General features: G+C 38.4%; 1 protein-coding gene across 3 annotated transcripts; it reads right to left on the bottom strand.

Moving 5' to 3' along the window:
• Positions 1–3325: 3325 nt before the first annotated feature.
• Positions 3326–12146, bottom strand: MAGOHB (mago homolog B, exon junction complex subunit). Of its 3 annotated transcripts, none has more exons than XM_042945806.1 (5): positions 11994–12146; positions 8450–8508; positions 7429–7539; positions 5376–5458; positions 3326–3677 (listed from the first exon to the last, which is right to left on the bottom strand). In XM_042945806.1, exons 1-5 carry the CDS (start codon positions 12085–12087, stop codon positions 3578–3580), a joined length of 447 nt encoding a protein of 148 aa, XP_042801740.1. In that variant the 5' UTR covers positions 12088–12146; the 3' UTR covers positions 3326–3577. The 3 variants fall into 3 exon arrangements, with proteins under 3 accessions (XP_042801740.1, XP_042801741.1, XP_042801742.1); XM_042945807.1 differs by having other exon boundaries at positions 8450–8552; positions 11994–12064; XM_042945808.1 differs by lacking the exon at positions 11994–12146 and adding an exon at positions 10046–10066.
• Between the last annotated feature and the right edge of the window lie 459 nt (positions 12147–12605).

Below are 12605 nucleotides of genomic sequence, written 5' to 3' on the forward strand. Positions count from 1 at the left end.
AGAGATATCGGTTGCATTTTTATTCAACAATAATGAAACAACAGAGGTATCAGGGAATCGACAATTGCACTAAGAACCATAAGATGCTTAGGAATAAACCTAAACAAAAAGGTAAAAGATCTGTACACTGGAAACTATAGAAAGCTTATGAAAGAAATTGAAAACACAAAGAAATGGAAAAACATTCCATGCTCATGGATTGGAAGAACAAGTATTGTTAAAATGTCCGTACTACCCAAAGCAATCTACACATTCAGTGCAATCCAATCAAAATTGCATCGGTATTCTTCTCAAAGCTAGAACAAACAATCTTAAAATTTATATGGAAGCACAAAAGACCCCAAATAGCCAAAGTAATGTTGGAAAAGAAAACAAAAGCTGGAAGCATCACGATCCTGGACATTAGCCTCTACTACAAAGCTGTAATCATCAAGACAGTATGGTATCGGCACAAAAACAGACACACAGCCCAATGGAATAGAATAAAGAACCCAGAAGTGGACCCACAAATGTATGGCCAACCAATCTTCAACAAACAGAAAAGAGTATCCAATGGAAAAAAGACAGTCTCTTTGGCAAATGGTGCTGGGAGAACTGGACAACAATATGCAGAAGAACAACACTGGACTACTTTCTTACACCATACACAAAAATAAATTCAAAATGGATGAAAGACCGAAACATGAAACAGGATATCATCAAAATCCTAGAAGAGAAAGCAGGCAACAACCTCTTTTGCCTCAGCCGCAGCAACTTCTTACTTGACATGTTCTCCAAAGGAAAAGCAAAAATGAACTACTGGACCTCATCATAATAAAAAGCTTCTGCCCTGTAAAGGAAACAATCAACAAAACTAAAAGGTAACTGACAGAATGGGAGAAGATATTTGCAAAAGACATATCAGATAAAGGGTTAGTATCCAGGGGCGCCTGGGTGGCTCAGTCAGTTGAGCGTCCGACTTCGGCTCGGGTCATGATCTCCCAGTTGATGAGTTCGAGCCCCGCGTCTGGTTCTGTGCTGACAGCTCAGAGCCTGGAGCCTGCTTCTGATTCTGTGTCTCCCTCTCTCTCTGCCTCTCCCCTGCTTGTGCTCTCTGTCTCAAAAATAAAGATAAACATTAAAAAAAGTTGTTTTTAAAAAGGGTTAGTATCCAAAATCTATAAAGAACTTACTAAACTCAACACCCAAAAAACAAATAATCCAGTGAAGAAATGGGCAGAAGACATGAATAGGCATTTTTTCCAAAGAAGACCTCCAAATGGCTAACAGACACATGAAAAGATGCTCAACTTTGCTCATCATCAGGGAAATACAAATCAAAACCACAGTGAGATACCACCTCACACCGGTCAGAGTGGCTAAAATGAACAACTCAGGAAACAACAGATGCTGGTGAGGATGTGGAGAAAGGGGAACCCTCTTGTCCTGTTGGCGGGAATGCAAACTGGTGCAGGCACTCTGGAAATCAGTGTCGAGGTTCCTCCAAAAATTAAAATGTGAATTACCCTATGACCCAGCAATAGCACTACTAGGAATTTATCCAAAGGATTAGGGAATGCTGATTTATAGGGGCACATGTACCCCAATGTTTATAGCAATGGTATCAACAATAGCCAAATTATGGAAAGAGCCCAAATGTCCATCAAATGATGAATGGATAAAGATGTGGTATACACACACACAAACACACACACACACACACACACACACACACACACACACACACACAATGGAATACTATTCAGCAATGAAAAAGAATGAAATCTTGCCATTCGCAACAACACGGATGGCACTGTAAAATATTATGCTAAGTGAACGGAGCCAGTCCATGAAAGACAGATATCATGTTTTCACTTATATGTGGAAGTTGAGAAATAAAAAAATAGATAGATAGATAGATAGATAGATACAAACAGAAAGGGAGGGAAACCATAAGAGACTTTTAATTAGAGAAAAAACTGAGGGTGGAAGGGAGTGGGAGAACAGGGGTATGGATAAAATGGGTGATGCGCATTGAGGAGGGCACTCATTGGGATGAGCACTGGGTGTTTTATGTAAGTGATGAATCATGGGAATCTACTCCCGAAGCCAAGAGCACACTGTATGCACTGTGTGTTAGCTAACTTGACAATAATAAATAAATAAATAAATAAATAAATAAATAGATAAATAGATAGATAAATAAATAAATTTAACCAAAACTAAATAGGACTAAAAAAAAGTTATTTATTGATACCAATTATACTAGTTATTCCATTCTTAAGTCAAAAATCAACAGGACAGGATTTATAAGCCTTACTTCAGTAAAAAAAAAAAAAAAATTATAGACTCTAGATTTGACATACGGGTGTTCATTTTACAATTTTTTTAACATTTTCTATGCTTGAAATTTTTCGTAATAAAATTTAAAAAATGTTTTTAATTAAATAGGACTGTAAATTCAGTTATTCTGGCCACATCTCAGGTACTAGTTGCCACACATAGTAGCTGGTGGTTACCTTACTGAACTACAGATAGAGGACATCTCCATTATCTCAAATAAGTTTACTGGCCAGAACCTCTCTAGATAATGTAGCTCAGGAGTACTGCACACCTTCAGAGACTAATTCTTCCCAATAAGGTCATCCTCACTGTCCCGGGGCAAGTGAATCGTCACTACAAGGACTGCCCCTTTAAAAAGTGGGGGTTCAGATGGAGAAAGAACAATACCAGGGGCATGCTTACTAAGAGAAATAATGAAAGACCAAGTCTATCAGAAAGACGTTGAAGGGAACTGAAAATCACGAGTGGAAACTATGGTCATTAGAAATTAAAATACACACACACATGTGCGTGTAAAAGCCTAAATTTTTAATAATTTGTCATGCTGAGAACTCATTTAGTTCCTACAGAAACACAAATATATTGTGAAATATCTTATTTACAAAATTTACTGTGAAAATAAGGAATAAGGGCAGAATAAAAGCTGTGTTTAACTTGGGGTGCTGACTTTACTCTTGTAACCCTTTAGGCATGATTGATTATACCAAAAGTGTTTAAATTTTAATAATTCCTGGGGGGTTGGTGATAAATGTAAAAAATCCAGAACCTTCTGTAAACAACTTCTATAGGCACCAACAAATTAAGTCCCATTAGGTATGGAAGTAATAAAGGTAACACGTAATTGCCTTTAATGGATGAAACTCTGGCTGCATGAAAGAACTTCTGCCATAGGATGTCCTACCATAACAATTCTTTATTATCTTAAAGTGAATAAAAAGACATACCCTTCTGGAAAAAAGAACAAAAACAAAACAAACAAACAAAAAAAAAACCACTCTCCATCCAGGCTTTGATATGTTTTATTGGAGCAAAATCTCAACAAAAAGTTGCTTTCATTTACAGAATTTAATATGTGTGAGGACTATCTAAACCACTTGGAGCCAAGTGAGAATAACCATTAAGCCTGTTTATGTATTTTCTTATTTTCAGTGGGCATACAAAACAAGAGTTTCACATTTATAAAAATCCCAATATTGTAAATGACAAACCCATCCCTTAATTAAATATAAAAACAGCTTTTAAAAAAACATACAACTTAGATTGGTTTAATCTTGAAATGTAATCCAATAAGACTAAAAACTAAACATTTCAGGTCCTGTACCAAGTAGTAAAATACTCGAAGGCCTTCAGGATCCCTAAAATTTAAAAAGGTAAAAGTTACTTTTTTGTTCCTAAAATGAAACATATCATTTTGTAAGTTAATTCCTAAAACAAAATAAAAAACAAAACAAAGGAATCCAGGAGAAAGGAAGGATTTGCTGCAACTAAAATGAACATACTGAATAATTTTCATTTCCTTTCTCTATCTTCTCTACAAAAAATATAAATTTTATTCACCAGTATTCATTTCATACTCAAGTATTTATTTTCTTATCAAAGTAAGAACTATACATAGCAAAAATGTATAAAGCAGATATAATTATAAAGATAGAAAAAATAATACTCATAATACTATAAAATGTCACTCCTTACAGAAAAACTATGAATATTTTGGCATTTCTCTATTTTCATAACTAAAAGCATTCCCTGGCCCTTTTTGATTACAAAAATTTTTTAAATGTTTATTTTTGAGAAAGAGAGAGAGAGAGAAGCAGAATGCGAGTGAGGGAGTGGCAGAGAGAGGGAGACACAGAATCTGAAGCAGGCTCCAGGCTCTGAGCTGTCAGCACAGGGCCCGACTTGGGGCCTCAATTCATGAGCCGGGAGATCATGACCTGAGCCAAAGTCAGATGCTTAACCGAATAAGCCACCCAGGGACCCCTGTTCCTTGTACCCTTTTTAACGTTGTTTTCCATTACATGAAAAATAATTCGCAAATGATTTCTAATTAACAATTCTCTTTTTGTTAAACAGTTGGATTTTTCCCCAATTATAAGTAAGACTCCAATGACCATTTTTATGACTAATAAAGCATTTTCATTATTTGACAGTATTTCCCTAAAATAGATGCTCAGAAATGGAATTACTAAGTCAAAGATGAATTTAAAATGCTAGCACCTTTTGATGCACAATTATCAAACTGCTTTCCAAAAAACACTGTACCAATTTAAAATCCCACTTAGGATATGAACGCCAGCCACATCCTCACCACTGTGGGGAAATAAATGTGATAGTTTAAAAGTATCTGGTCGGTCTTTATTGTATCTAATAGTTACTATACATTCATTCCTTTCTCCTTTCCTCTAACATATATTCACCAAGCACCTATCCTGCGCCAGGCACTGTGTTAACTTTGGAGATATAGCAAGGTTCTCATGGAGTTTATATTCAAGCCAGAAAAGCAAATAAATAAGTTATTACAATTTAGGGTGATAGGACAAAATACTAAGAAAACATTTTGAGGGGTAAAGAGAGAAAAGTAACTCCAAGTAGAGAAATTTTTCAGACAAAAACAACAGTATGTCCTACAAAGGCCCAGAGGAAACAAACTTGGAAAGACAGAGGAAGCTAAAACCATCCTTAAGTTACAATGACTTTTTTCAAATTCTTTCAAATATTAAATTCAAAGATGAGGATGATGTGATAATGAACGATATAATCCAATAAGAATTTCTTTTAAACTCTGTAAAAAGATACCCAGACTTTTACCAAAAATAGCTATTACAACGTGGTCATTATTGTACACAGTTGTCAGATTAACATTCTTTTGATAATCACAAAAATACACTAACCACTTTGATAGCAAGTCTTTAATGACATAAAAGTTAGAATTACATCTGCATAATAAACTGATAGGATGCCACCGAAATAATCTTAAAAAACTGGCTACTGTTCTAAAATGAGCCTCTCTAATTAATTACGTCAATTTAGTCAAAATACTTTAACATACTCACTTTGACTGATTTACATCAATAAGAGAACCTATTTTTGATGTGGTAAAAGAAATGTGTTCATCTCCAATTACAATTTCAAGTTCCTGAAAAAAACAAAATAGATTCATGTAGTTAATATAAAACTCCATCTCAGAAGTGTCTGTATTCTTGTTACCTAGAGGTCCCAATTGTAGCTGCGAGTTTTCTAGCAGTCATAGAGGAGAAAAAAAAAAAAAAAAAAAAAAAGAAAAGAAAAAGGAAAAGGAACTTGACCTGTTAGACATAAACTATGTCTGTAAAATAAAAACCTCATCGAATGCTCAGGAGTCCCCAATATTAGGATCAACCAAGAATTGCTTTCCAGAGATCTCATAAAGAAAACACTATAAATATGAATGACACATGAACATTTCTTATGTCCGTAAAAACTAAAGAAATAACTTTGAAGCACAATGTTGTAAAAATAATAATATGGGTAAAAACCTATTTTTAATAAATAAATATAAGCACACTTAACCATTCTACCAGAAATGCAGAGTATTAACAGCACCACTTTGGGATCTACTGTGTATGAGGCCCTGCTGCTAGGGACTTTAAAACATACTCTGTAATCCCTAAAATACCCTTATCAGGGTATTTGACAAATGCAAAATACAAGATTCATAAAGCATAGGGAAAAACATCAACATTTACAACCACTAATAAGTGATAGTACTCATATTTGAATCCTGGGCTGTTAACACTGAAAGACTCACACTTGTTTGACTTCACAAAACATTTAAAATTAAGCACTACTAAAACAAATACAACATACTGTAGACATTCTCAGTGTGCCATAATTACTGGATAAGTTTTTCTCTATATTTTATCTGCAAATCTAAAACCAATGATTAAGAGGCTATGTCTGTAGTGATTTATCAGGTTAAATAACAAATGCCATTAAAGACAATCTCAGCTATATGTCTGATCAAAAGACCTAATTACACACAGTTTATGGCACACACAACATGGAGAATTACCTAAGGCTCTCAATCAATCATAAAATCTTTGACTTAAAGATCCAATGGATGATCTCTGGAACATGCTTAACCCTCCCCACTAACCAAAACATAAACACATCATCAAGTGGGTACATAAAATACTGGGTTCTCCCAGAGTCTAAAAGAGATAAAAGGTTTACTGCTGTTGTCTGTTTTTTAGTACAAATGTACCCATTGCATAAAGCAAATTGAGATTTAAATTTATTTTTTAAAAGTGTTTCAATGCATAAAATAAATACTGTTAACTATTACCTTTGCTTTCCTAAATAATGTTTCTTTAAACAGAAGAGCTAAGTGACTGCTATAGAATGTCAGCATCTATTCGATTTCTCCACATTTTCTTCTAGAAGAAAGTAATATAAAGTCAAAGAAGGTGACATAAAGTATAATTCTTAGGAACATAAAAAAGTGAAATTAAGTGTTTCTTTCTCCAGGAATTGTATCTCATGTCTTCAAGAGCTGAAAAGACCCAATCAAACTATCTTTTTACAGAGTGAAATGAAACCTTCAAAGTTCTTCACAAGCCCTCTGAGAAACATTAATTACTCTAAAGGGAATATGAGGCAAAAGCAATGGTCAGTTCGAACAAAGACACCAATCAAATCCATCTCCTGGGCATAAGGATGCAGACAAGGGTTCTCAAAGTTATAAAAATGAAGAAAGTAAATTTTACAGTCAATAAGAATCCTGTCTTGAATTTAACAAACACTGTACTTATTCCTAATAGAAGTAATACACAATAGAAATTATTCATAACAGCGTGAAAACATCATAGCTTTAACTGGGGAGGCTAGAGAGAGGACTGGTCAGAAAGGGGTCTAAATCTTGAGCTACACATTGACTCCTTCACTACTCAGAGGTAGCACAGGAAATGAGCCTAAGTGAAACAAAATTAAACAGGATTTACCGGGTGCCTACTAAATGGAAAACCAAAGAACCAATGGTCTATTCTAAATAAATAAGGAGAAACGTAACAATTAATTATATTACCAACTTTTAAGACGTATGCATTTAAAGAACCACTAAACACCAACCTGTCGGCCAACTCTGTCAGGGGGAGGCCACAAAGCATCATCTTCTTTTGTAATTTCACTGTCGTCAATGATTCTCTTCAGTTCTTCCATTACACTCTTGTGTACATAAGCCTGAAAATAAGTTCCAGTAAAAATCTCATGTCTATTTCTTCCCCCAACTCAGAATGAAATAATCATACAATGTTACAAACACTAAATATTCAAAGGGAGTATCAGGGAAGAATCGAATGCTGATTCCAAAATTACAAGGTGAGAGAGAATCACTCATCCATAGGATTCTTCTTCATTCTCTTGCCCTTTCCTTGAATATACATTTGTCTCCAAATTAAAAAAAAAAAAAAAAGGTAATTTACACTAGCCTCCTTTTAAAACCCTGGATTCTGGACTTCATAACATGGGACTCAATTACCTGAGTGGTTAGTGGTGATAAGGGAAAATCTATAAGGTGAACAGAGGCAAATACAAGTAGACATCACAGCTACTGTTCTGAACTTTTTCTTATCCCTAACTTTTGAGCCTTTTATTTAAATTCACACTGTGTTTAGCACCTGGGTAGCTCAGGTCATGATCTCAGGAGTTCATGAGTTTGAACCCCGCATCAGGCTCTCTGCTGCTAGGGCAGAGCCCGCTTTGGATCCTCTTTCTCCCCCTCTCTCTCTGCTCCTCCCTTGCTTGGTTTCTTTATCTCTCTCTCTCTCTCTCTCCAATAAATGAATAAAAACTTAAAAAAATAAAATTCATACTGTGTTTAAATACTATCAATTAGTTTTAAATAGTGAATGTGACATAAAGACAAAATGAATTAAATCATATGTTCAAAGGTGGGTCTACAATTTATATTCAGATTGCTTCTTTTGATGTTACACATGCTACAGTTATATCTAATTTAAATAGAATCCCTTTTAAATCTATAAATGGCTTCTTTATAGTAATATAGCCTTAGATGTAGTTTTGTAAATTCAAAAAAGATCTGAAGAAAATGGTCTAAATGTAAAAAATTAGACATTCAAAAAGAACTTACCTCCTTTCTGATCATGACGTCATTTTTGTAGTTGCTGTTGTTGGCATATCTAAGCTTTCCTGTGGGGAGTGGAAAAAAATTCAATCTATAACAGCAAAAACTGCTAAAAAAAAATAAAGAAAGAAAGAAATGACACTGTAAGCAATTTTGAAGGTAAAGACCATTTTATACTACCACTTTTTTTATTAAAAGTTTCTGCCTTTTTAGCATAAGATCAATGCTAGATCTGTATTTGCTGGTAAAAAAAAAAAAGTTAGCTAAAGCTGAAGTTAGTCATTTTCAAATATTCCATACCTTCAACAGAATTTTTAAGTACTCAATTTTTAAATATTTCATGCCGTTGGGGCACCTGGGAGGCTCTGTCAGTTAAGCGTCCGACTTCAGCTCGGGTCATGATCTCATGGTTCATGAGTTCGAGCCCCACGTCGGGCTCTGTGCTGACAGCTTGGAGCCAGGAGCCTGCTTCAGATTCTGTGTCTCCCTCTCTCTCTGCCCCAACCCCACTCATGCTCTGTCTCTCTCTCTCTCTCTCTCTTAAAAATAAATAAACGTTAAAAAATTTTTTTTCAATAAATAAATAAATATTTCATGCCTTCAATATAATTGGAGGGCCTTTTTTTAAAGTTTATTTATTTATTGGGGGCAGGGGAGCACAAGCTGGGGAGGGGCCGAGAGAGAGAATCCCAAGCTGATAGCACAGAGCCCAATGTGGACTCAGTCCCACGAACCACGAGATCATGACCTGAGCCCAGATCAAGGGTCCGACACTTAACCAACTGAGGCACCCAGGCACCCTTTAGGAGAGTTACTTTTAAGGCTCATTTGCTTAAGCTATTATCATGAACTAGACAGGGAATCTGAAAAAGGAACTAACATTTCTTTTAAAGCCTATGTTTTATGTCTTCATTGGTCCTAAGTGATTTACCCAGAGCATTTAATCTAATCGGTACTTCATCTATTCATGGTTGAGAAAACAAGAGTTCAGTTATTTGCCCAGGGACACAAAGATTCGGATCTGGATCCACCTTCTTTCAATACTCACGCTTTCCCTACTACTCCAAAATGTTCTCTATACAATATGGCAATGCTAATATTTTAGCACTGTCACTAGGATGCATATGCTATGTAATGCTTCTAGATAAAAAATAGGCCAGTTTGTTAGCTGACCTACAGTTAATTTTAATCCATCGTTGACTTTTGTACTCCCTGATGCATGCTTCTCCTTATGGCTGTAGTCAGTTGCTCAGGGACAGATGTAATATGGTCCTGATCTCTGATGTTACCCTAATGAGGTGATCCCCTCACTAATGAAGGAAGTATGTAGAATGGTGTGATGGCAGATTACTGGATGAGAACCACCGTCCTGGCATGAAATTTTCCTGATAGTATCAGACTGCTTAATTTACGTGACTGGCTAAACAGGATATAGGCAAGCTGAAAGCTGTTCACAGGCAAAGACACTAAGATTATCACCTAAAAAAAGAATAGATGGAGTATTCAGGTAAATTTGGCTCCTTAGCTAAATTGAGAAGAGACATGGGGAGAACAAGGGAGAATAAAGTGATTACAGTTTCTAAATTGCATGGCTGTAGTTACCTTGAGTTCTTCCTTCAACGTCTGATTCTCTTCCTCTTTCCTAATATACGAGGCTTCTCTACTTTTTCTTTTTTTAAAGTAGGCTCCACGCCCAGCGTAAAGCCCAACATGGGGTTTAAACTCACACGACCCTGAGATCAAGACCTAAGCTGTGATCAAGAGTCAAACACTTAACCGACCCACGCGCCCCTTCTCCACTCTTTCACTCCCACAGAACTTTGCCCAAAACATATCGCACCACTTAATATCCACGCTGTTTTATGGCTAGTTTCATGTCTGTGTCGCCCACCAAGACATAACTCCTTCATGGAAATTAAAGAGTCTTATTCATTACTGTATCCTCAATTTTTGTATTTACTTGTTGCCCAGCACATAACACGTATTCAAAGAAGGAAAAGCCTAGGTGGGTGGACTGCCCAGGTTGCCAGGAGAGTTCAGTATATGGGGCTGTCAAAAGATAGACTATGTTGCACCTACACGGCAGCAGACCATTCACCCTTTGCTCATGCTATTTTCAGCAGTCTGAATGGTTTTCTCCCTCACAGGCCCAGAACATCCTATTCTCATTTAAAGACTCATTTGGGGCTCCTGGTGGCTCCATCGGTTAAGCATCCGACTTCCGCTCAGGTCATGATCTCTCAGTTTGTGGGTTCGAGACCCGCATGGGGCTCTGTGCTGACAGCTCAGAGCCTGGAGCCTGCTTTGGATTCTGTGTCTCCCTCTCTCTCTGCCCCTCCCCTACTCGTCCCGTCTTTCTCTCATTGTCTCTCTCAAAAATAAATAAATGTTAAAAACTAAAAAAAAAAAAAAAAAAAAAAAAAGACTCATCTTGAAAGAGGGCTTCGGCTGCCTCCATTGTGATCTCAAACTTTTTAGTTAGGTTCCTCCTTCCAGCTTATCTCTCGGCTCCTGCAGAAGACCCTAAGGGAAAAGTATCTCCTAATGGAAACCAAAACTACCCCCTCAAGCAACAAGGACTGCCCCGAGCCAGCAAGACCTCAACTGGGATTGAAATCCAAGACAATGATCAATTTAAAATTCAAGGTCCACCGGCACACAACCCACCCACCTGTGCCCCACGTTTTCCTTACATAAACCTGGAAGTATTTTTGGCATTTTAGAGACGTATTTGAGAAGCTAGTCCGCTGTCTTCCGGTGCTGGCCTCTCTGAAATAAACTTTCTTGTTTCACCATCAGTAGATTCTCTACCTTTGGATGTGTCAACAATGAGCTTCCGATTTGGTCTGTTTGGGAACCCGGGAGACAAGTGCTCCTGTAGCCCTGCGCACCAGCTGCAATTTCAACTGTTACCTTCTCTAGGAAGCTTTCCTTGACGCCTCCTACACGTAGCCCTAACCATCCCCCTCTTTTGTATTCTTAACACATCCTATGGCAAACAACTGTATTTAAGCACCCTAAACACATCATTACATTCATTTTTCTACACTGAAGAGCTCCCCTCTTTAGAGCAGGTCCTTTTCCTACACACGTGGCTTGAGAGGCAGGGCCTGAATGAATACAATGGTTGAACGGGGAGTCCGAAAATTAACTGGTCACCGGAAGACCTTCAGCATCCCTTGGACCCCGGCACGATGGGATGTTCTTCAAAATGTTCAGGTATGACGTCAAGTACACGAGATGGCTTTTCAGGTCCCTTCCGGTGCGCTGGATGCAGGATTCTGCCTACCCCCAAGTTTTCAGTATCTGGCAGGGTTCGATTTTTCTGAATTAATTTACACCGATCAATTTTCTTTTCTTCACGGAACCAATGTACGCCTCTGACAGACTTTCGTTCGTGTGTATTTCGGCTCTAGTGGCCCCGGCCCCCACCGCAGGCTCGCCAGCCCACCGCGGACGGCTCAGCCCACCCCGCCCCCTCCGCGTCCTCTGCGCTCCGCTTCCCCCAGCCGCGCAGCGCGCTCGGCGGCGGCGCCGCTCCCCTGCTCACCGTCTGGCCGAAACTCGAACTCCAGGAACTCGTGTCCAAACTTGCCCTTGTGCCCTACGTAGTAGCGCAGGTAGAAATCACTGGCCATAGCCATTTTCGTCCCCCTGAAGCCCGCCCGAGGCCTGGCCGACGTGCCGCCCGGCGCCTGGTAGTGACGTCATCGCCCAGGGTAAAAGCGTCGCGGCGGGCGTGCCTCTCTGGTCCCCGGTGACCGGAGGAAAGCGGGAAGGCGGGTTCTCCCGGGAGAGACTCGGAGGCGCTGGGGAGACCTGAACTTGGTTTCGCAAGGTTGGAAGAACATTTTTTTTCCCCCAAAATTAAGTAGATCGTGTGCTACAAGCAAAACACAGAAGTGTGAAAATGTTATAGTATTTTTTTATGGGCTGAGAATTCAGGTTTGCAAGTCGCTTTTACTTTTTGGGTCTCTAATTCTCGTGGCACCCTGCCCTCACGAGGGGGGGGGGGTGGCGTGAATTCGCCTTTCACTGGTGGAGTGAGGAAAGATAAAGCCAGAATCCGAATGGTTGACCTGGACTACAACCCTTTCCTGCAGTTAGATTCCTAGCCGGAGATTTCCCCCTTTGCACCACGGTTGCTAGCTAGCTGACAGCT

This window comes from Panthera leo, chromosome B4 (assembly GCF_018350215.1).
Source record: "Panthera leo isolate Ple1 chromosome B4, P.leo_Ple1_pat1.1, whole genome shotgun sequence".
Classification (NCBI taxonomy): Eukaryota; Metazoa; Chordata; class Mammalia; order Carnivora; family Felidae; genus Panthera; species Panthera leo.

Bases quoted from the DNA above. Each gene is read 5' to 3' on its own strand.
- MAGOHB (XM_042945806.1), bottom strand. From the start codon at position 12,087: ATGGCTATGGCCAGTGATTTCTACCTGCGCTACTACGTAGGGCACAAG. The intron at 8,509-11,993 runs GTGAGCAGGGGA...CACTCCCCACAG, and splicing joins GTTCGAGTTTCGGCCAGACG to GAAAGCTTAGATATGCCAAC. The intron at 5,459-7,428 runs GTTGGTGTTTAG...TGTTTTTTTCAG, and splicing joins CTGACAGAGTTGGCCGACAG to GAACTTGAAATTGTAATTGG.